Below are 25,180 nucleotides of genomic sequence, written 5' to 3'. Positions count from 1 at the left end.
TCTGTTTGCTTTTATATATTCTGCATTTAGTTACAATTTTATTGGAATAAATAATCCCATCTCCAAGGTGCTTTGAGGGGAACCTGTATGGTTGCATGCTTTCTCTTGAACTTATCCATCACCTTCCCCCTCACCCCAGCCACATACCAAAACGATGCAGATTTGGACCTCATTATATCTCATTCTGTTTTTTTTCTGAAGAAAATGAAATGGGCAACTTCCAAAGAGTCTTGGGCTTCTTGTCTTTCTCCTGAAGTTGTATACATGTGGTAATGGCAGAAATAAAACTGGATAAAGTGTTAGTGTTGAAGCGCACACCAACAATGACTTTTTTCCCCTAACCTAATTGGGCCAAATACAATTGGCTGTCATCACAAAATGAGGAAAAAACATTTCCTATTTGTGTAATTGAGAGAAATTTGAGATTTTCTCTGAAGGCAGCTGTCAGTTATTCTAATGAATGATCTGCTGTGTAAATTGGATTCACTGGCACTTTCAAACTGTGGTTTGAAGATGCCAGTGAATCCATCATATTCTTCATCATATGGAGACAAATTTATTTAACTCCTAATCGGTATCTCTTGCGTTAATTTTAGCACTTCATTGCAACTGCATGATCCATGAGTTCAAGGTTGGACATAGTGGGGAATGAGTCATAATGTTTCGTACACAATGGCAGATTATTCCACCCGCAGTGAGTCAAATTAACAGCAAAATTTGCAAGTGTTGTCTGGCTTGGTTGGCCAGATTGTAAAGTCAGAACAAATTGTAGTTTGAATAGCCTTTTAAGACTAAACAAGCCACTATAAATCTCATGTGTTCAACTCCAATCTACCTGCATAAAAGATTACGTGAGATTGAACAATTCATCATCTTCCTTTGGGAAAAAGATACAAAAGTCTGAGGTCACGTACCAACCGACTAAAGAACAGCTTCTTCCCTGCTGTTGTCAGACTTTTGAATGGACTTACCTTGCATTAAGTTGATCTTTCTCTCCACCCTAGTTATGACTGTAACACTACATTCTGCACACACTCGTTTCCTTCTCTATGAACGGTATGTTTTGTCTGTATAGCATGCAAGAAACAATACTTTTCACTGTATGTTAATACATGTGACAAATCAAATCAAAAACGATAAAGACTAACAGGATGTGCCTATTACATAATGAATCAATGTTTCCTCAGATATAGCAATTGATCAGTGACTCGTTTTGAAATCAACAACAGAACATGGGAGCAGAAGTAGGCCATTCAGCCTGTTGATCGTGTTCTGTCATTCAATTATATAATTTTATCTTAACTCATTTTACATGCTTTACCTAACAACTAATTTGTTTTTGAAATTTTCAATTGAACTAGCCTCAATGGCTTTTTGAAAGAAGAGTTTCAGATTTTCCTGTAGTAGTACGGTGGCGGCACAGTGGTTAGCACTGTCTCTCAGTGCCAGGGACCCGAGATCAATTCCAGCCTTGGGTCACTGTCTGTGTGGAGTTTGCATGTTCTCCTCATGTCTGCTTGGGTTTCCTTCGGGTGCTCCAGTTTCGTCCCACAGTCCAAAGATGTGCAGGTTAGGTGGATTGGCCATGCTAAATTGCCCCTTAGTGTCCCAAGATGTGTAAGTTAGGGCGATTAGTGGGGTAAATGTGTGGGGTTAAGACAATGGGGTGAGGGGTGGGCCTGGGTGAAATGCTCTGTCGGAAAGTCGATGCAGACTCGATGGGCCGAGTGGTCACCTCCTGTACTGTAGGGATTCAATGAAGTGCTTCCTGACAACATCCCTGAATGGCCTAGCTTTAATTCTCAGGAATGATCTGGACTCTCTCCCTATTACCTCCATTAGTCATCTAGTACACTTCAATGAGATCAGCTTTCACATGCAAAGAGTGGCTAGAATGTGAAACTCAACATCACAGGAGATGTTTGAAGCAAAAGACTTGGATGCTTTCAAAAGCTTAATCTAATGTTAAGGTAACATTAATCTACAGTGATCATAATATGAGTTCAAAGTTAGCTTTGCAAAGGAAATGATTCACAGTTACGAAGATTCTGAATTTTAATGAGTCTAATTTTAACAGGATAAAACTGAGCCTGATGTCAGCAAACTGGTCAATATTGTTGGGTAAAAGTAATGATAAACAGTCGGGAGTCTCCTGTTTCATAATGATTCAACATTTCCTCAGATATAGCAACTGATCAGTGTCTTGTTTTGAAATCAACAGCAGAACATAGGCTGAATAGCCTACTCTGCTCCTATTGGAGGAGGAGCTAGGCCAGCATTTATTACTCATCCCTAATTGCCATTGAACTGAGCGACTTGCTAGGCAATTTAAGAGTCAATCACATTGCTGTGGGCTTGGAGTCATATGTGAGCCAGACCCTCCCTAAAGGCAGATTTCCCTGCCTAAAGGACATTCGGGAACCAGATGGGTTTGTGCAAAAATTGATAATGGTGTTATGATCATCATTGGACTTTTAATTATTGAATTCTGATTTCACCACCGACCATGGTGGGATTCAAACCTGGGTCCCCTGGCTTTCTGGATTACTAGTTCAGTGACAATACTGCTACACCACTGCCTCACTCCCCCAAGCTTGGTTCCTATAACCTCTTCTTCCCCCTGACACTCAGCCCCTAATTGGCTGCCTGGGTTATATGAGAGATTCCCATTCTGTATTTCTTTTTTCTTCAAGTATCTTCTTCTGCACCACTTCTCTAACCAAGTCATCAACTGCTCTACCCACTTGATATTTTAAGTTTTCTCCTCTTCTCCACCAGTCATCTTCCTGCCTGGGTGACTGCTGCATTGAGCCACATGTCTGGCTCCAACATCAGGTTTCTGAAGCACTTGCTGCAATGTTTTTCATTTTGAAGAAACTTTGAAGTAAAAGGCTTTGGGGAAGGCGAAAATAGGCAAGTGTATGATGGATGCAGTGCTGGTAGTGAGACATCACTCTTGCGCTATCTGTGAATACCCTAAACCAATAGGACTTTCTTCATCTGAACGAGATAAATATTTTGCCACAATTGATTGGCAAAAACAAAGTGTATAATAACTACACAAAAGTCAGCTGATTACATTGCAACCGTTGTAAACCACATTCTCCCTGCACAGATACAGTATCAGTGGTGCAACTCTCAAACTCCTTCAAACCAAGTTTCAGAATAGCAACTAAAAGTGACTGCAAGCCCATTCAGCATTGTGATAGACTTTGTTCATGTGACTTTCTTTAGCTTGCAATGTTACTCTTGTGGTTTGATATGTCTTTAGTGTATTTAGTGTTGCATTGCCTACTGTTGGAATAATTATTTCAGTTTTTGGAAAGATAGTTTGTTGGCTCCAAAGTGACAGCTATTTTAAAAGTCAGCACAAAATTAACACCCAAGTAATTAAATGATGAAATCATTAAGTTATATCAGCAATTGTGTGCAGGATTTCAACAAAACAGGATGTGATTTCTGTATTATCTTCACATTAACTCTGGAGAATATTAACCAGTTTAATTTTCCCATGTTTTGGAAGCAACACTATTTCTGTGGTCATTGTAGTGAAGAATGTTTCCCTTTTCTGGGGCCCCAGCAGTGTTATGACACCTCTGCTGGCTTTTGTTACTGGCTGCAAATGAGGCCAAGCCATCAGCTAGCAAAGCAAAGGCACGTTTTAATATTGATATTAAACTGAAGTTCAGATGCAACACTTCATCCATATAAACTGGTCATGGGAATTCGGGAATTCTCAAGCAGGCTTCTTGAAGAGGCATGCTGGAAAATCTCAGCAGGTCTGGCAGCAAAGCTTTGACAAAGGGTCATCTGGACTCGCAACGTCAGCTCTTTTCTCTCCTTCCAGATGCTGCCAGACCTGCTGAGATTTTCCAGCATTTTCTCTTTTGGTTTCAGATTCCAGCATCCGCAGTAATTTGCTTTTATTCTTGAAGAGGGATGGCTATTTTAGTTGGATGATTTTTGGGGTCTTGTTATATTTTACTCCATACAATTAGTTGGATTTGCTGTGTTGTCTACCATTTCCCTGGGGGTTTTTTTTATTTCCTGTTTGTCCTCAACCAACCTCACTGAAATTCCTCCAGATAGCAAAGGATTATTATGCTCATTTTAAAAACTGGATCGTGACTCATTTCACCTATCATTACAACCAGCAGTCTTTCAACCCACCTCCCATTTACTGGTTTCAACCCCAGGCCATTGAGAATGTACTTCGAGCAGTACATTTGATGAAGGACTGATGAAGGTAGTTAGAATAGAATCCCTACAGTGCAGAAGGCAGCCATTCAGCCCATCAAGCCTGCACCACCGACAATCGCAACCAGGTCCTATCCTTGTAACCCCACGTATCTACCCTGCTAATGCCCCTGACACTAAGGAGCAATTTAGCATGGCCAATCAACCTAACCCGCACATCTTTAGAGCTACTGGATGCTAACTTTGGAACATGGCAGGAGGGATGAGTTTTGGTTGGTCCAGCAAAAAACTGGTCACAAACTTAAGGCCAAATGGCTTACTTCTGAGGTGAAAATCTGTGTGCTATGAATTTATCATATTATGGAAGAAGTATGTTGGTACAAGGTAAGTTTTCTGGTACATATGACTTTTCCTAGTGTACTGGATAACTATAATGGCTGCTCATTGGGTGAAAGGTATTTTACCATTCATTGATCTCCTTTTCAGTAAGATGTGCAGCAACATGACATTTATGGACCAGATATTGAAGAACAACTCTAAAGAAAGCTCAATTATCTTGTTTGAGTAATCGGTTTACGTTGTGTTTGCAGGGTACCAACGATACGAGAAACCAGTTTCATTGAAAAGATGAAGAAAACCGTAAGTGCATTTTTCACTTATGATATTCTGTGGAATGGGCATGAATCAATTCCCACCATTTATTTTCCCCAGTTACCTTTCATTAGTTTCAGCATGCCCTACTGGTTCGGTTTAAACTTGAGTTATGTTCTGGATAAACATTTTTACTATCCTGTACAACTCCTTAAGAACCCCTGCTAAACCAAAAGGATCAATATCTTGATCTTGCTCCATAACTCCGGTGATACTTCAGATTGGTCCTTGTCCTTAAAAATGTAGAATCCTGGAAACTTGCAGCACAGAAGGAGACCACTCAGTTTACAGTGCCTGAGATGCCTCTTCCAAAGACCCATCATGCATATTCCCACCTCTCGACTTTTTGTCTGTAATCCCACAAGTTTCTCATCCTCCAGCACCTGTCCAATTTTCTTATCTAAAGAAAATATAAAATATGCTTCCAGTAGAACATTTTCAGATTCTGACAACTTGGATGGGGGGGGGGGGGGATGATCTTTTGATTTATTGTTGAATCTATAACCATGAGTTATTGACCCATTCATAAGACAAAGTATTTTTCTCTCTATCAAAAATATCATTTTGAAAACCTCTATCATGTCATCTGCCAAGATGACCTAACTTTTGCAATTTCTCCTTCGAAATGAAGTTCCTCATCCCTGGTAACATACTGGTAAACTTCTTCCCTATCCTTTCTGTAACTTTTACACCTTTCCTGACGTGTGAAGCCCAGATTTGTCTGCAATACTCCAGTTTAAGTATAGCCAGTGGTTTATAAAGCACAATCGCTTAGCACTTTTATATTCTCCTCTTTTATAAACCAAACAACTTGATGTTTTTTTAAACCTACCTTATCAACTTCTTTCGTACCTTTTGAGTTTATGTATGAGGATTTGTGTATATGGACACCAAGGTGTCCCTGCACTTTTCAAAAATCATGCTTTCTATTGTATTCTTTCTTTCAATAGTAGTATTCCTAAAATGTATCATTTCAAATTCTCTACGTTGAATTAGATCTTCCATGCTTTTACCCATTTTTGTCACCCTGAAACCATAACTGTCCTCAAGTTTCATAACATTTGGTCTTTGTTTCTAAAAAGTGAAGAGTACTGGGCCTGAAACTGGCTCTTGGGAAACACCACTGCAAACCAACTTCATCTACCACCACCTTTTGCTTCCTGCCTCTGAGCTAATTCTGCATCCAACCCACTACTTTCCCCTTCATTCCCTTCAGTAGTCCTTTTATTCTTCCCTTTGTGTTTTCCTTTTTCCTTAAGCCTCTGATCACTTGAAAGTGAAGGTTCCATATGCATCCTCCAGTCCCTTGAGGGAATGACTAATTGTCCCCACATGAGTAACTTTACAGATAACGTCAGTAAGCTGTTCAATTATAGGACATCAGCCGAGCTCTGTGCTGTTCTCATCAAAAATTTGCACATGCAATGATCTCGTAATGATTTGCACGCAATGATTTGCACATGCAAATTTTAATCCTTTTCTATTCCCTGTATTATCCTACTTCAGACGTTTGAGGCAGTGAAACAGTGCTTCTAATTCCTGATTCTATTCAATAAAATAAAATGACACCCTTTGTGTCCATGTCATGCAAATTGCTTAGAACGCCATGTCCTAATTTCAGACATTCTGAAGTGTTATTTTGTGCTTTTCATATTCCTTCTTGCAGGGAAAAAACATAGTTGTGTTTTACGGCTCTCAAACAGGAACAGCGGAAGAGTTTGCCAACCGGCTCTCAAAAGATGCCCAGCGGTATGCAATGCGAGGCATGGCTACTGATCCAGAAGAATATGATATGGTTGGTACCACATTTCAATGACCATAAAGAACACTCAGGAGAATGGCACTAAAGCTGATTGTGGATGTATATACATATATCATAAGCAGTGATTTCTCATGGCATTTCTTAAATTTAAGGAGTTGTGTTTCTCTTCCAACAATGATTCTGATTGTCTTCTGTTCCATCTGCACCCTTTGCTCCATATTACTCTTGTGTCTCATTCTAACTCTTTTTCTGTCTTCCCCTTCACTCAGGAGAGCCGCACAAAAACATACAGGTCCATCCCTTTTGAAAAGAGATTTGATTTATTCAGTAGATGTAATTAGGGTTGGAATAAATGGAATAAATTAGCAATGAAAGCACTTGACAATTAGCTTCACTAACTGTTAACAAAGAAAATGATTCATGAAGTAATAGTTATTTAGAGAATGTAACACTTGAACAATAACAAATTTTTAAAAGCCATAAATTAGCAATTTCAAAATGAAATTCATTTGACAACCTGGACGTCTTGTCAGGCAAGCAGGACATCGGGTCATTACAGTAGCATAGTTATTATCTAAAATGTTTTTCATTATTAAATTGTCCCCACACTGCAATAAAGCTTCCTTTTCTAGCAATGTTGTGTTTAAAGGGGGAGAGACTGATTTCCTCCCAGGCTGCTATCAGTTGTTTCTAGTAGATGACTAACTTAATGAACTCGCATCCTCTGCAACTCAGCACCTCTACCAGCTGGGAGTGAGATATTTGAACCCTGAATATTGAAACCTGACCCAATTAATCTGTTTTCCAATTCATGAATTTACAGCTGCCACTTTATGCTGAGGCCCATTCCTCAGATAATAATAGGCTGACTATCATCTTGTTTGATCATAGATATTCACCTAAAAGCAGAAATTATTTTCTTAGAATCATAGAATCCCTACAGTACAAAAGGAGGCCATTTGGCCCACAGAGTCTGTACCGACCACAAGCACACCCAAGTCCTATTCCCGTAACCCTCATTTACCCTGCTAATCCCCCTGACACTGGGGTCAATTTAGCATGGCCAGTCAACCTAACCTGCACATCTTTAGACTGTGGGAGGAAACCAGAGCACCCGGAGGAAACCCACCCAGTCACAGGGAGAAAGTGCAAACTCCACAGACTGTGACTGAGGCCGGATCTCTGGCACTGTGAGGTAGCAGTGCTAACCACTGTGCCACCGTGCTGCCCCTATTTCCCCCTCTTGATGAAGAACATTTTTGAGTTGGATTCTGCAGGAGCCTGTCACTGCCTGGTTCCTTTTCCAGGTATCTATAATGCACTTATGAGCATTAATCATGTTGGTGGGTTGTTCAGCCTTGGGGACTTCACCTCTGAACTTGAGCACATCCGGCTATGACCCCTGCTCTCAATCAAAAACCTATTAATGTTCCACTATCACTACATTAACTAATATCCTCTCACTACAGAGCAGGGATGGAACTCTGCAGCTCTCTTAATCTGTGTTGCATGGCATTGCCATTGAATAAATTTATTGATTCATAGAATTGCACGTTTTTTGGTTCCTATTTAGGAACACAAAGTAGAAACACAAGTAACTCAATAAACCCCTTAAACTTCCCCTATATTTAATATGGCTGATCTTCCCCCACTGCCACCTTCCTGGCATTACCATATCCCTTGATTCCCAAATATTTATCAGTTTCGGTCATGAATGTACTTAATTGTGCATCCACTGGGTAGAGAATTCCAATGATTCACAATCCTTTGAGTAAAGAAATTACTCCTCATTTCAGTTCTATGTGGCTGACCACCCCTTATTCTAAACTCCCCAACCAAGGGAAACATTTTCTCAGCGTCTGCTCTACCTAGTCTCTTAAGAATTTTGTGTTTCAATTTGATCACATCTCTTTTATTCATATTCTTGGGAATGCAAGCTTCACCTAACTCTTTCATATGAACAGCCTCCTCATCCTAGGGATCAATCCAGTGAACCTTTGCACTCTCTCCTTCCTTGGGAAAAGAGAGCAAAACTCTACACAGTATTCCAGGTGTAGGCTCGACTCTCAGGAACTCTTAAAAGATTAAATTTCTACTTTGGAAATCCTATTGAAAGAAACTGAAGAAAAATGCAAGAGCAGAGTTGAGAACAGAGGATGCACAGCTGGTGACCGAGTTAAAAGAAGTCATTGCAGAATGGGATGAGTTCATGAAAAAAATCGAATAGACGATGAGAAATTATACCAGTTGGAACTGGAGAATAGAGGAATGAATCTCAATAAGGTTTTTAATGTGAACCCTAATGTAGGAATCGTCAATCCTGTAGCCAAGCAGAAAACATTGATAAAATTGCCAATTATTTTGTTAGTGTCTCAAATCTAAATTCACTGGAATTTGCGGGAGTGGGAAATTGACAACATCAGCACAACCACCTGGATCCAATTCAGAATTCCCTCATTCTTGACATTGGGTTCAGTAGCAATGGATGCCACAATCTCCGAATAAGGGAATTTAAGTCTGAGATGAGAAATTTCTTCAAAAGTGTTGAATCTTTGGAATTTTCTAACCCAGAGAGCTACAGATTCTCAGTCGTTTAAAATATTCAAAATGGAGAAAGATTTTCAGATAGCGAAGGGCATTGGGGAATTTAGGAAAGTGTAAGATGGTGACTCGAGATGAAGATTGGCAAGATCTTAGTGACTGCTCTACTCTTATTTCTTCTGTGTTATTGGAGGAAGACTTGTATGTCAGCCCTTTATAATGAAGGCTAACATATTTGCTTTACAGATTGCTTACTGTACCTATATGTTGGCTGTCTGTGGTCTACAATCCCAACATTTCTCTCATTTAAGAAAAATCTACTTCTTCATTTTTTTCCACCAAAGTGAATAGCTTCACATTTCTCCACATATTTCATCTGACTTGCTTTTGTACACTTATTTAGAATCATAAAATCCGTACAGTGCAGAAGGAGGCCATTAGGCCCATCGAGCTTGCACCGACAACAATCCCACCCAGGCCTTATCCCTGCATTCCCATGTATTCCCCTGACACTAAAGGACAATTTAGCATGGCCAATCAACCTAACCCACTCATCTTTGGACTGTGGGAGGTAACTAGAGCACCCGGAGGAAACCCATGCAGACATGGAGAGAACATGATAACTCCATACAGTGACCGAGGCTGGAATTGAACCCAGGTCCCTGGCGCTCTGAGGCAGCAGTGCTAACCACTGTGGCACAGTGGTTAGCACTGCTGCTTCACAGCGCCAAGGACCCCTTGACCTGTTTATATCCCCTTGCAACCTTTTTATATCCTCATCTCAGCTTACTTTCCCAACTAACCTTGCATTGTCAGCAAACTTCTTGATCCCCTCATTAAATCATTGACATAGATTGTAAAGAACTGAGGCTCAAGCATTGACAACCAGACAAAAGTACTATACTCGAGACATTAAGCTAATGTATGCATATCATGGGAATGATCAGCGATGCATGAAAACTTGGATTATGCACATTATAGCTCATGGAATAAAAGGGTTAGCAGCAGTGTGGATGCAGAATTGAGTATTAATGGTCAATTAATATTTTTTGGGCTGGAGGAATGTTTGTAGTGGTGTTCCCCAAGGGGTCGATATTGGTACCCTTGCTTTTCCTGATATGATTTAGATCTCGGTGCGGAGGGGACAATATCAAAGTTTGTGGATGACACAAAACTTGGAAGTATTGTAAACTGTGAAGAGGACAGTGTAGAACTTCAGAAGGACATAGACAAGTTGGTGGGGTGGGTAGATAGATGGCAGATGAAGTTCAATGCAGTGAAGTGTGAGGTAATATATTTTGTTTAAAGTTCTAAATTTTATTTATTAGTGTCACAAGTAGGTATACATTAACACTGCAATGAAGTTACTGTGAAAATCCCCTAGTTGTCACAATTTGGTGGCTTTAGGTACACTGAGGGAGAATTTAACATGGTCAATCCACCTAACCAACACGTTTTTTGGACTGAGAGGAAACCGGAGCACCCGGAGGAAACCCACGCAGACGTGGGGAAAACGTGCAAACTCCACACGGACAGTGACCCAAGCCGGGAATCAATTCCAGGTCCCTGGTGCTGTGAGCAGCAGTGCTAACCACTGTGCCACCATGCCTGTAGGAAGAGCATGGAGAAGCAATATAAAATAATGGGTAGAAATCTTAAGGGAGGTTCAGAAACAGTGGTTCCTGATGGTAGACGGGTGGAGAGAGCAGTCAATAAAGCATTATAGTATTCTGGCTTTATTAATAGGGACATAGAGTACAACAGCAAAGAGGTTATGCTGAACTTATACAAGATGCTAGTTGGACCTCACCTTGAGTATTGTGTACTGGATGCCAATGAGTGCAGAAGAGGTTTACAAGAAGTTTCCAGGGATGAGGAACTTCAGTTATGAGGATAGATTGGAGAGTTTGGGACTGTTCTCCTTGGAGAGAAGAAGGCTAAGAGGAGATTTGATAGAGATGTTCAAAATCATGAGAGGGCTGGGCAGAGTATCAGGAGAGACTGTTCCTGCTTGTAGAAGGATCAAGAATGGGAGGGCATAGATTTAAAGTGATTTGCAAAACAAGCAAGTGTGATGTGAGAAAAAACTTTTCACAAATGAGTGGTTTGGGTCCAGAATGCACTGCTGGCAGTGTGGTGGAGACAGGTTCAATCAAAGCATTTAATAGGGCACTGGATGATTATTTCAATAGAAACAATCTGCAGCGGAATAGCATTAAGTCATGATGTTCATTTGGAGAACAGGTGCAGGCATGATGGGCCAAATGGCCACCTCCTGCACTGTAACAATTCTGTGATACTGTATAAACATATTTTGCACTGTGCAAAAGTATTGTCATGGTTATCTCAATATTACAGTCACAAATGCATATGCTATAGATTGTAGTCTGAGGTAGCACTCAAAGAATTGTCGTATTTGAAACTGTCGGATGCGGTACACTTCAAATGCTTTGCCACCTCTCTCTGTCACACACAATCGCTACGCAATACAGGTAAGCATTATGAAGGTGAGGGTCCACTCAATGGAGCAATGTTGCATCCCTTACTACTTTAGCTGGAAATAGCATCCTAAAACCTAGTAGATTCTGATAATTGAATACAATCCAAATAGAAGGCAGTGATGTGCTGTTTAGTTAGATGGAGAAATGTTCACAGAACAAATGTTCACAACGATGCATCTGCATGTGGTAAAAATGATGATTTGTTGAAACAAGATAATGAGTCACTTGAAGCAAGACTTACTGTCCACTGTGTCTCCTTCTACTCAACTTTGTGACCCTTCATGGCTAGTGCCTTTCAGAAGCTGTATGAACCTGGAAGCAGATTATAGCATTGACATTCATACATGACACTGCTCAATTGTGTGGCAGGCAGAAGTGTCTTTTTGGACTGTTGGCAGCATCATATTGGCCATAGCCACTGTATAATAGCAGCGTGAAATGGTTTGGTTAACCTGTTGTTCAGATTTTTGCAATACTTTGCCTTTCCAGGATAATTTTGGGTAGACTGCACTCTGTTCAGTTCTGAAAGTGGTGGCCACGCAAGTCGTATTTTCCACTGACTGGATTCTGCCATCAGTCCAAAATGACACTCCATCTACCATACATTGAAGTTCATACACAATGTTGCATAGTGCCTGTGATAATCAGTTGAGCTTGTAACATGGTTCATTTAACCTTCCCAATAGCAACATACATACATTCGTAGTGACCTGTTCTCTGCAAACAAAAGAAATATGTTCAAGCTTTACAGGTTTTTTGGTGGGAGCCTATAATTCCCTGTTGCTTTCTCTATGGCAGCGCTCGGTCCAATCAAGAGTAGACTTGCCAACCAGTCAGCACCCTCTTCTCCTGAAGTACAAGTTGTTGCAGTTGTTTGAAATTTGAAATTCTTGTGTTTGTCTTGATGAGTGCATGATGAAAAGCTTTGATAACCTTTCTCTCTTTTCAGCAATATCCCAAAGCTGATATCTTATGTATTTATTTACTGCATGTGGGACCCCAGTTTATATAACTTGGCAGCAATGCTTAACTGTCTCACAAAAGTGACTACACTTCAAAAGTATTCCATTGCTTGTTAAACACTTCTCAATGGCCTAGGGATGTAATGAAGCACAGTTCCAATTATTGTATTTTATATTTGACTGAGTTAGGTGTAATTTTCTATTCCTTTCAGTCTGAATTAAACCGACTTACAAAAATAGAAAACTCACTGGCAATATTCTGCATGGCAACATATGGAGAAGGTGATCCCACTGACAACGCACAGGACTTCTATGACTGGATGCAAGAGACTGATGTAGATCTATCTGGTGTGAAATATGCGGTAAGTATTAGGGAAATAAGGGTTTCTGGCTTTATAGGTCTTTTATAATCTCAAGGGAACCTTGGGGAGATTGAGTATTTTGTGCAATCTGTTTTTAATTGTATGTGGCTTGTGGTATGTTTTCATCAGATTGATTTTTTGAAACTTGGCATTGGGTTTCTTCCCTATTAATAAAAACTAATCTTTAAAATGTTTATTGCAAATGTAGAAAATAACTTACAAAATAATGCATCATAAATAAACTTAATATACATAGTACAGAGGATGTAAATTCCTAAGAAACAGACTTCATAAAAGAAATACAATACAATGGGAATTTCACCATGACATGACGGGTATTGCGTGCTCGGGGTTGGGTATGGGGAACATAAAGATTCATTCTTTGAGTTGCCACCACCGAGAATTGCTGACTATCTTTGGCACTACACAGCTGCCAGAGTAATAGCTGACCTAGGTAGACCTTGATCTTTCTCCTGGTAGCAATTCCTATGTTCCAATGATGCTTCCCAAGACGAGGCCTGCTGCAGTAGAGTCCCAGGCCCCAGTATTTATTTGGGAGGTGAGGCGGGTGCGGGCAAAATCTAGCCACGTACAAACATATGAATTAGGAGCAGAAATAGGCCACATGGCCCTTTGATCCTGCACCGACATTCAATAACATCATGGTTGATCTATCTGCAACTTCCCGCCTATCCCTGAACCTTAAGAATCCATCTACCTGTGCCTTGAAAACATTCAGAAACTGCTTCAACTTCCTTCTGAGGAAGGGAGTTCCAAAGATACACTATCCTCAGAAAAAAAATTCCCCTCATCTGTCTTGAATGGGAGACCACTTTATTTTTAAACAGTGACCCCTAGTTTTAGATCCTCTCTCAAGAGAAAACATGCTCTCCACCTCCACCATGTCAAGACCCCTCAAGGTATTTCAATCAAGTGATCGTTTGCACTTCTAAACTCCTGTGGATACAAGCCAAGCCTGTCGGTCTTTCCACGTACAACAACCTACTTATTCCTAGTATTAGTCTAGTAAACCTTCTCTAAACTGCTCCTATTGCATTTGCATTCATCCTTCAGTAAGGAAACCAAAATTGTACACAATACTCTAGATGTGGTCTCACCAATGTCCTGTACAACTGAAGCATAAACTCCCTACTTTTATGCTCCATTCCCCTCACAATAAACAATAACATTCTATTAATTTTCCTAATTGTTTGCTGCACTTGTGAACTAACCTTTTGTGATTCGTGCACTATGACACCCAGAACCCTCTGAATGTAAGAGCTCTGCAATCTCCAACCATTTAGGTGATGTGCTTTTTTTAAATGCTTCCTACCAAAATGGACACTTCACATTTTCCCACATTCTACACCATTTGTCAGATCTTTGCCCTCTTACTTACCCTGTCAGTCCTCTTGTAGCCTCTCTGTCTTCTTCACAACTTTCCTACCTATCTTTGCATCAACTAATTAAGCAACCATATCATTGGTCACTCCATCCAATACATTTACATAAATTGTAAAAAGTTGAGGCCCCAGCACTGATCCCTCGTCACATCCAGTTAACAAGAAAAAGGTCCCATTTATAGCTACCGTCTGTTTCCTGATCTAGCTAGCTGATCTTCTATCCATGCCAATATGTTCCCACTGCACCGTGACCTTTTATTTTCTGCAGTAACTTTTGATGTGGCAATGCTTTGAGCCAGCAAGTGAAGTTCTTGTCAAATTTACCAGCAGGAATCTTGCGTTTTTATTTCTTTACCTGCTCAGCAGCTGGCCTCTCGCCAGGAAAACCAGTGCCAGGAAGTTTCTGCCAGGACCCTTGGAAACTGTCCTTGGCAATCAGGACAAAGAGAGAATGAGTGTTCAGGTCAAGGTGAAGAGGGAGGGAGAGAGAGTGCATGTTTGAGATGGTAGGCCATTGATCATGGCAAGGGTGAGAGAGGCGTCACAATTGACAGGCCTAAGGCTTCTATGAGCTGGAGTAGTCATTCCTACTCCACAGCGTGCTTTAAAAGACACTTGCCCTGTGGTGCAAACAGCTCTGCCTCTCTTCGATGCCAGCTTTCCAGGGCACTGGGAAGCACAGCCGACAACTGTTATATTCGAATCAAAAGTTTTAAAGTTTATTTATTAGTCACAAGTAAGGTTTACATTAACACTGCAATAAAGTTACTGGAAATTCCCCTAGTTGCCACAGTCCGATGCCTGTTCAGGTCAATGTACCTAACCAGCAAGTCTTTCAGACTGTGGGAGGAAACCAGAGCACCCAGAGGAAACCCACGCAGACACAGGAAGAACATGCAAACTCCACACAGACAGTGACCCAAGCCAGAAATTAAACCTGGGTCCCTGGCACTGAAGCAGCAGTGTTAACCACTGTGCCACCATGCCGCCCAATTGTACTGTTGGAAACTGATTTTAAATATGTTAATGAAGTTCAAGACCAGAAACATGCACAGCATGTTGTGTTCCCCATTTTATTATTGTGTTCCCCATTTTAAAATTTTCCATGGCATTAATATCCAGCCCTCGCTGATGCTTGGTTTTTTCTGTGTTAACTGAGTTGTATTACTTTAGCCTGGCGCCGAACAATTCAAAGCAAGAGTGCTTCAAGCAACACCTCTGCTGGGGAGTGGGTGAAAGTGTGGCCACCAATGAATTGATTCAATCTGTTGAAACTAGGGGAGGGAAGGAAAGGGGTACGAAAATTAAAATCGATACACCATGATTGAGAGTTGAACTTGGTTACCCAACCAGCTGCTGTGCTCTGAATTTTCAACTGTATACTGTGCTTGGTAACCAGTCACTGCGGTGACAGAAACTGTTCTTAGATGTCAACCCTTGTCTGCATTGGTTCAAAATGTGCAAACCGTTCACCTGACCCACTCTCAAAACAAAAAAATGTGCAAAATCAGTTAAGAATTTAGAATTTTATTTTTCTTCTAGGTTTTTGGGCTTGGAAATAAAACTTATGAACATTTTAATGCAATGGGAAAGTATGTAAACAAGAGATTGGAGCAGCTGGGAGCAGAAAGGATCTTTGAACTAGGGCTGGGAGATGACGATGGCAAGTGAGTGCTTTTTCCAGTCAAGTTCTATAAATATGACACTGACAGAAAATGTTCTAGCCTTCAAGTTTCTCCTAGCTGTGATGCCAAGATTAAAGGGTGTTTTATATTGTGTCTACTAAAATCGAGGTCACTTGCATCATTCCAGATTGAATGTTATTCGAATACTAATATTAAAAATAATCTCCATCATTTTTTCTTTAAGTGCAAGTCTTGTCTTGCTGTTTAAACGGTAAAGCACGCAGTGACTGGACATCAGGGCTTCCATTTCTGAGAGTAAGGTGCTGATGCTTTCACAGATGACACCTTGGTTCATTACATTCAGTAAACCAGTGGCAAAATGCTGAAAGCTGAGCCTAATTGCCGAAATCTCAAGTGACATACTTAACTGCCATACCTCAGATATGGAAATGAGACTGAGGCATTAATGAAAAAGAGTGGCCAAGTGTTCTTTTGAACAAATAAGTTGCACCTCTAATGTTGCTGGTAAGCAGCAGTTGTATATATACTTAAGGGTGGTATTTTTCTGCAATGGTTTAAGATGTATAGACCCTCCTGGCACGTGTCTGATACCATTCTGACTAAAACAAGAGCAAAATACTATGGATGCTGGAATTCCGAAGTAAATTGGACAATGATGGAACTACTCAGGCCTGACAGCACCTGTGGGGAGACGAATAGAGGTAACGTTTCAAGGTGATGATCTTTTATCAGAACTGTCATCACCCTATTAGCTCTTTGTGTCTCTGTTCAGATGCTGCCAGACATACTGCGTATTTTATTCCTTTCCAATTAAAGTGGCAAGTGACCATTTCTCTTTCCAATGATTTATCCAAAAATAATAGAAGTCGGTACTGTCTCAAATAAGGAAAGCCAAAGTTCTTGATAATGACACAGTGATGAAACTTACCTCTCTCATGATATGAGCCTGTTTAATCTTTAACCAGCTGCTGGGAAGAACGTCAGAGTCACCTTCAAACATTTAGGGTGTGATCTTACTGGCTCGCCATGCTGGTCGATCAGCGCATCAAGCCATTAAAAATGAATGCAAGGCCAACAATCCAGTTCGTGCTGGGCGTGGACGGTTTGGCATTACACACAATATTCCCGGCCATGTTGTGCCAGCGGGATTGGCTTCGTGCCCGAAGCCAATTTACAAAGGATGGACTCCTTTTTCCAGTCTCCCAGTTCACTGAGAGAATGAGCGTTCTGCAGCTGGCTTCCACAGTGTACTTTAGCTCCGTCTCCCCCACCTTTGCAAATCCCCCTGCTGTCAGAAGTGGAAAGATTGCAGTGCCGAACGCATGCAAAAAACCCAGGGACCCTCCCGCTTTCAGACTTTTGTGACGCACAGAATTTTGGGGGGGGTGGAATTCCACCCATTGTGTATAAACAAAGATCAGGATATGATTGCCATAGGATTACAAGTTTTAATGCCTTGTGTTCCTGTGGCAGTTCTGCTACAAATCGTCAGGCATGTTGTGCTGAATGACATATTGGCCATCCCAAACCCTGCTCCTCATGTGTGCTGACCATGGAAACCCTACAGTGCAGAAAGAGGCCATTCGGCCCATCGAGTCTGCACCGACAACAATCCCACCCGGGTCCTATCCCTGTATCCCTACACATTTACCTGCTAATCCCTCTAACCCTCATATTTACCCACTAATCCCTCTAATCTACGTATCCCGGGACACTAAGAGGCAACTTAGCTTGGCCAATCAACCTAGCCCGCACATCTTTGGACTGTGGGAGGAAACCGGAGCACCCGGAGGAAACCCACGCAGACACGTACCAAATACTATTCACCCATCATCCATGTGCTCAATGATCTATGTGGCTCCTGGTTAAGCAACTTTTCTTTGTTTTCAAATCCTTCAGCCCCACAACTCTGCCTTTGTGCTCTTCTAATTCCAATCCTCTTTAACATCCTCAATTTTAGTCTTTCACCATTGAGAGCTGTGCTCAGTTGAATAGGACTCAAACTAGAGATCGCTCCCCAAATCTCTCTGACTTCTACCTCCCTGTCCTCCTTTTGAAGTATTACTTAAAATCTGCGTCTTTGGTTGAGTTTTGGTCATCTGCCCTATGAGCTCCTTATGGCTCTGTCAAATTTTAAATTCCTGTGACCCACTTTGGTTCCTGTTGCGTTAAAGATATTATAAATCCAAGTTGTTGATCGTTTCGGGGATATTTCTGCTTTTTTGTGTGCTATTATCAAGTGTCGATTATTGCATTCTTTTGGATACTGCCTTGAGATTTGGCTGGGAAACTGAATTAGAGGAGTAAATAAATAACTGGCTGTAGCTTCACATTCATTTCTACATTCTGAGATTGGTTTTTCAATACATTCGTGGGTGCTGAGCTACCTTCTTTATTGGCTGCAGTCAATGCGGTGTAGGTACACCTACAATGCTCTGAGGGAGGGAGTTCCAGGATTTCAATCCACCGACAGTGAAGGAGCGGTGATATAGTCAGGACTGTGGGTAGTTTGGAGGGGAAGTTGGTGATGGTGATGTTACAAGACTTCTACTGCCCTTGGTGGTAAATGTTTTGGGTTTGAAAAATGCTGCCTAAGGAGCCTTGGCAAGTTGCTGCAGTGCATCTTGCAGATGTTACACACTGCTGATGTGCGTCGATGGTGGAAGGAGTGAACATTTTAAGGTGGTGGATGAGTGCGGATCAAGTGGGGGCTGCTTTTGTCCTGAATTTTGTTGAGCTTCTTGTGCAGTTGGAGTTGCTCTCATCCAGTCATGTAGAGAATATTCCATCACACTTCTGCTTTGTAGATGGTGAACAGGCTTTGGGGAGTCGGGAGGTGAGTTACCACAGAATTCCCAGCACCTGATCTGTTCTTTTAGCCACTGTATTTATACAGCTAGTCCAGTTCAGTTTCTTGTCAGTGGTAACCCCAGGTGGAGAGATTTAGCAATGGTAATGCCATTGAATGGTTAGGTTCTGTCTTGTTGGAAATGGAATTTGCGCATGTGACAATGTTACTTGCCACTTACCAGCTGACATCCAAATGTCGTGCAGATCTCGCTACATGCGAGAAGGAACTGCTTCAATATCTGAGGTGTTGCTGACCACTGCAGTCATCAGCAAGCATCCTCGCTTCTGAACTTATGGTGGAGGGAATGTCATTGATGAAATGGCTGAAGATAGTTGGGCCTACGACACTATGATGCCCTGGGGTTGAGATGACTGACCTCCAACAACCACAATGATCCATTGATTTCAATTTTACGTGATGCTGCACTTAGTCAAGTGCTGCCATGACATCGAAGAGCAGCTGCTCTCACCTCACCTCTCGGATAAAATTCTGAATTCTAGTTTGCACCAAGTTAAATGAAGTCCAAAGCCATGTGGCCCTGACTGAACACAAACTGAGCATTGGTCAGAAGGTTACTGGTGAGTAATTGCCACTTGATAACACTGTCAGTGGCACCTTCCATTACTTGTTGACAATTGCAAGTAGACTGATCGGGCTGTAGTTTTCTGGATTGGATTTGTCTTGCTTTTTATGGATAAGACATACCTGGGAAACCTTTTGTGTTGTCAGGTAAATGCTAATGTTGTGGCTGCACTGAAATAGTTTGACTTGGGGCCTGGCTAATTCTGAAGGACAAGTTTTTAGTGTTACAGCCGTAATGTTGTCAGGACCCAAAGCCTTGGGTTTAGATTCCACACAACTAAATGTATGTTGAAGTGAGAAAGAAGTGGTGTTGTCATTATGTGTAATTGTTTCAGAAGATTATTCATTTTTTACCAATTAATTATGAGTAAATATTTTTGTTGCATTAGCCTTTGGAAGCTGGCTTCTGATATTGATGCGTCACCACTTCAAAGACACTGTCACCATGGTGCGAGTCTGCATTTAATCCAGTAGACAGGTCACTTGAATTCGGGAATTGATAATTTTGTGGCTCATAAATGTCTGCAAATACATAAAAAGATGACAGCATTTGGATTATAGCGTCTAGGTTTTGTTTTTTTTCAACTGCTGGGAGCCTGTTGAGGCTAAAATCATTCACTTTTTTAAAAACAATTAACCAAGGACACACTTTTGGAGCCCCCCCCTCCCCACCACCTTGCTTATAAGGGATGCATCTTCTGCCCGTAAACCAGAGTACAAGCTCAGTATTATTCTGACAATAGAAAGAATACCATTCTAGAGTGGCAGCCAGTTCTGTTTCTGTGGCTTGGTGCTCAGGCTGGGATTGGATTTGAACAGTGTCCCTTCACTACTACAGGTACCTGACGAGATTATGGACTGTGTGACATGTGTTCAGAACACACCCCATGTTATGAAATGAAACTACAATAATATGAGGCATGTGTTGGCTATGATAAATTGGGAAGCATTGCTTAAAGGGATGACGGTGGATAGGCAATGGCAAGCATTCAATGAACACATGGATGAATGGCAACAATTACTGCAACAAGGGATTGCTTTAATTTGGCATCATGTTCGGCACAACATCGTGGGCCGAAGGGCCTCTTCCTGTGCTGTATTGTTCTGTGTCATTTAATGCAAGCCTGAAATCATAACTCATGGACACTGATGAGAGTTTTCAGTTTAATTAAATCTGAAATGTTTTTCTACCCGTTAGCCTGGAGGAGGATTTCATCATGTGGCGGGAGCAATTCTGGCCAGCAGTATGTGAGCACTTTGGTGTGGAAGCCACTGGCGATGATTCCAGGTGAGTTCCCTCTTTTATGAATGGCAGAGATCATATTACGTTAACCTGGGTAAATTCTTCAATTTGACAATCACTTTGAAAACTATTGAGCAGTGCAGAATAAAATCAAACTGATCCTAGTCAGCACAGAGAATATTGCATCCAAAACGATTCATGTGAACCTGTATGGTCAGTTTACTTGAATAGAATACTGACGATCAGACTGCTTTAATGGTAGCTGTTGGATTTGACCGGTAGTGCGTGCAGAATCAGGCTAACTCATAATTTTAGCTGTGCTAGAGTGCATAAGCACCAAACTCTGACATTTGATTATACATAATGCATGAATTGCCTAAGTTATGATGAATGTTGTCAAAATGTCCCAGCCATCAGCTGCTTTCCTGGTTACAGATTGTTTATCACTATCATTTCACTGTGGAAGAAGCGTCAGATCAAGCCTAAGATCGGGTGCAATGCCTTTTCTTGTCAGCTTGGATCTTGTGGGGAACATGAATTTAATTCAGTTTGAATTGGCTTTTGCAGTAAGGATTAAGGGCTTGCCCGGTCCACTCTGCGCAGAATGGAAGCTTGCAGTAACTACCTTAATGACTTGATAACCAAGACTTGATTATTTCACGCCACCTGCCAAGCATGCAGGCTGTTTAAAAGCAACATTGTACTTACTGCTTTTCAGCATCCGTCAATATGAGCTCGTGGTGCATAACGACATGAACATGAACAAGGTCTACATTGGAGAGATGGGACGGTTGAAAACTTATGAAATTCAAAAACCGTAAGTAAATTTTTGCAATATTCTTTCAATTGTCGCGGTTTTGTGTTGCAAAAACACAAATTGTAATTTCAATGCACACATTGAATGAAGAGAATTATCTGTCATCCTGTCTACTCTGAACTACGCCTACTTATTGATACTGATCAACAGATTTGGCACAGAAACTCGCATCTTGGTTGCTGAGTTTGCCCCATAGCCAGTGCCCTGCAATCAGTTTGTGAAGTTAAACATCCATAAGCCTGTCTTCATCTCTCTGATAAGAACATTATCATTGTTTTTGTGAAATCACCAAGTTAACCCACTTGTTGAAAGATGCCAAAGAACAACATGCAGGTTGAGTCATACTCTAACTTTGTGTCACACTTCTTACTCCACCATTGTTCTCAATTCAATATAAACTGTATTTCTTGAGAGGTAATTCCAATCTAAAACTCTCCCACCTTCCAAATACTTCAATAAAATTGCTCATCATTTTCCTTGCTTGGAGAAATCTCTGAGCCATCAACAACAGGATGAGACTTTAACGGGCTGTTAGAGATTCCTCCTGTCATGAATAGCTTGATATTTTATCATTTCTGAACTGGCAGATATCCTAAACTAGGGAAAAAATAGCTCAAGAACAATAAAATTCCCAACATGCGTTAAAGGCTGGTTTGCTGTACATGTAAAATATTCCTTACCAAGCATTAATTTGGGATCAATATCCAAAATTGAGTTTGGCTTGGAGAACTCGGTTATGTTCTAGTTAAAACACTGAAGAGACTAAAATCATTACAGAATAGGCCAAGTAAGAGACAAATCCAGTCGATTTTGCCAGTGATCTGCATTGGAACACAACTTGATAAATTGAAGCACTTGGATTTTGATAAAACATAAGCCGCTGGATGCTTCTGCAAATCTTGCAGACTCAATTGTATATACTGATACCGAATAAACAGTAAATGCTGGCAAATCTCAGGTACGTGCATGCATGGCTTTGCATCAATCTGAAATGTACCGTGCATTGAAATAAATGGGCCACTCAACATCATGAAAGCTCAAGTATAAATAGTCCATGGCCACGATAGTAGTGTTCAGAGGAGTTTGTAGTACACCCAGCACAACGAAAAATCAGTCGGAGCTTTGCTAGAGAGTGGTGTTGTACCTGTTAATTCTCAGATACTTTCAACCAGTTTACTTACTCCAAGGTTTTACCCCGGTGCCCTTATTTGCAAGGTGGACAAAGGACAAACACAAGTAAAAGTTCAACAAGTTTATTAAATAACTCTATTAACCCTTAAATTACCCACATAAAACAAGAGGATACCCCAGATTCAAGTATACTACCCGTAAAGGTGGTTTGGTTAAACTGTAGGCCCGATTCTCTGAGTCCCTCTGGTCTGTCACGAAGGTGCGTCTCGATGGCCGCTTCTTCCTTCCTTCCTTCCTTCTCTGGTCAGTCTTCCGAATGGTCACGGCTGTCTCCCCTGTCGAGTCTTCGCTGCTGTGTGCCTCTGAGTGTGCCCCTTTATTCCTAGCCTGCATGCCTTTCCAGAAACTTCTCTGGCTTCCGGCCAATGAGGTCCCAGGAGGGGGTTCCGATACCCAGTGGGTTTCTTGATGCCTGACTGACAGGACACCAGGGTCCGCCCCCCAGGTGTCCATCTCCATGTTGTTAAACTTGTTATCAGGTAAGGTTTCTACAGGATCTCTTGGTGACAGAAAGTCTGGCCCGATCTGGGCTTCCAACAATAGACCGATGCATTTCAATGAGGTGCCATGATCTCCTGCTAAGTCTCAAGTAGTGCAACGACCTTTGATGGGTGGTTGATGGGTCAGGCCCAGACACATTTGTGTATTGTACAATTGGCCTGCCTGAGGTTTGACTGTGTTTGATTTCAATGTGCCCAATTCTTTAATTTAGGATATCCAATTTTATCAGCCTTAAAACCAGGCCCTGTTTATATCACCACATTCCCTCCTCTTGATCCAATGAGCTTCAGCGAACCGGATCACACAATTCTCACCAAACCATCTGAACAAGCAAGTACCCCGAATCTGGAGTTGACAGTATCACCCCTAACCCACAATAGTACTAACAAATTTAAATGAAGTAAAATCATTTTAGAAAAACAATAAGCAATTGGGTATATACAAAACAAAGCAATGAACAGTACAAAATGAAGTAAAATAATTTTTAAAAAACCAATAAGCAATCGGGTATATACAAAACAAAGCAATAAACAGTACAAAATGACAAGTGACCAAGATGGGAGAGTATCAAGGCTCTTGATTGTAGAGCCTCTCCCGATGTCGGAAGGCCCTTGCCGAAATTCCTTAGAATGATAGGGAAGCCGGAGCAGTCTGATTGTTGTTGGAAGAAAACGTGGTTGGAAAACTTCCAAGTTGCTTCTGTAAATCAACCATATACTGGTAACACTGAGCGTAGTAGGCCAACTGGGCATCAACATAGTCATGCAGGCAACGAAGGTGATGAGCATGTGTACTGCTAATTCTTTCAAGCAAAAGTCTTGTGATCTCTGCCTGGCGATCAAATTCACTTTGTGTAATTCGTATTTCCTGTTCTGCTGCTGAACGGGCCTCTGAGACCTTTGCCTTCTTCAGTCTTGCTTTTGCTGCATCTAAATCAAGTCTTTTATTCTGCAAGAGTTTACGTTCTTTTAGATATTGTTCTGTAGTCCCCTTCCAGAAAGTTTCTAAGGGATGCCAAAAGGTTGACCTCTGACGAGTGTACTTCCATCGGGCGTGGGGTGAACCACATATATCCAGGGTATCGTAGGCTGATCTTCTGGTATTTGGTTGGTGTGGTGTCTGTGGTTCGGTCTGAGACAAGGAGTCCCAGATAACAGGGAAGTATGTAGTTCATTCTGGGGAAGATCAAGGTAGCACCTGTTAATTCTTATTAATATCTGATTCTCTCTTCCTTTTCTTTACTAGAATGTCATATGACTCCTTTTTTTTATAAAATAAAACCAAAGAAATAAGTAAAGGAATAATAAAGGCCCAATCGTTTCATACGAAGGGTAGTGGGGTAAGGACTTTGCAGAGCGTGAAAATAAAATGTTGGGTATATGGCACGTGTCCTTGTTGTTGGAGGACTATGGCACAGTATAACAATAGATTCTTCATCTCACAACCAAACTGTGGTGTGTCGGAAGATTATGACGCAGTATAATGTGGGCAGATAAGAAACCCTTTTCAATTGGGTGATGCGTGGAGTGGACGGATAAAGCTATTTACAATTTGGACTGTGATGTCCATATTCTTTCTTAGTGGAGGGAACCTATATGGGCGGGTTTTGGCTGCCAGGTACCCACTGCATTACCACCTCTGGTGGTGAGCGCCGGGTCAAACGGTTCTGGGAGTCCGGTACCAGGGGCGCCACAGGGGGTAAGGTTTGCGGGTTCCCCATCCTTTCCGTCGGGGTCCCCTGTGCCGGGGTTTGGCTGATTCCCCTGGCTCCTCCCCCATTTTGTTTTGGCAAAAATGGCCCCTTGGGGTCTTTTATTGCCGGAACCTGGCATTAATGGGGCTCCCTGCCGTAGGTTAGGTTGTCTGCCAGGAATGTGGGGGTTATAGATGCTTGTCGGGCCGGTCCTTCAAGGGGCATGGGTCGGGTCCATCGTCGGGGAACCGCTGAGATGGCTATGCGGGGTAGTTGG

The 25,180-nt window shown here is 41.5% G+C and overlaps 1 protein-coding gene across 1 annotated transcript in view; it reads left to right on the top strand.

The window, feature by feature from the left end:
- The window catches only part of LOC144501407 (NADPH--cytochrome P450 reductase-like), a 95,048-nt gene that overhangs the window by 42,545 nt on the left and 27,323 nt on the right, over positions 1-25,180 (top strand). Inside the window, exons 3-8 of the mRNA XM_078225133.1 lie at positions 4,788-4,836; positions 6,515-6,643; positions 12,827-12,976; positions 15,922-16,046; positions 20,657-20,746; positions 21,420-21,518. Of these exons, the coding sequence (XP_078081259.1) occupies positions 4,788-4,836; positions 6,515-6,643; positions 12,827-12,976; positions 15,922-16,046; positions 20,657-20,746; positions 21,420-21,518 (642 nt within the window). The remainder of the gene's footprint in view (positions 1-4,787; positions 4,837-6,514; positions 6,644-12,826; positions 12,977-15,921; positions 16,047-20,656; positions 20,747-21,419; positions 21,519-25,180) is intronic.

Source organism: Mustelus asterias, chromosome 12, assembly GCF_964213995.1.
Source record: "Mustelus asterias chromosome 12, sMusAst1.hap1.1, whole genome shotgun sequence".
In the NCBI taxonomy this organism is placed as follows: Eukaryota; Metazoa; Chordata; class Chondrichthyes; order Carcharhiniformes; family Triakidae; genus Mustelus; species Mustelus asterias.
This window is presented reverse-complemented; position numbering and strand designations above follow the sequence as displayed.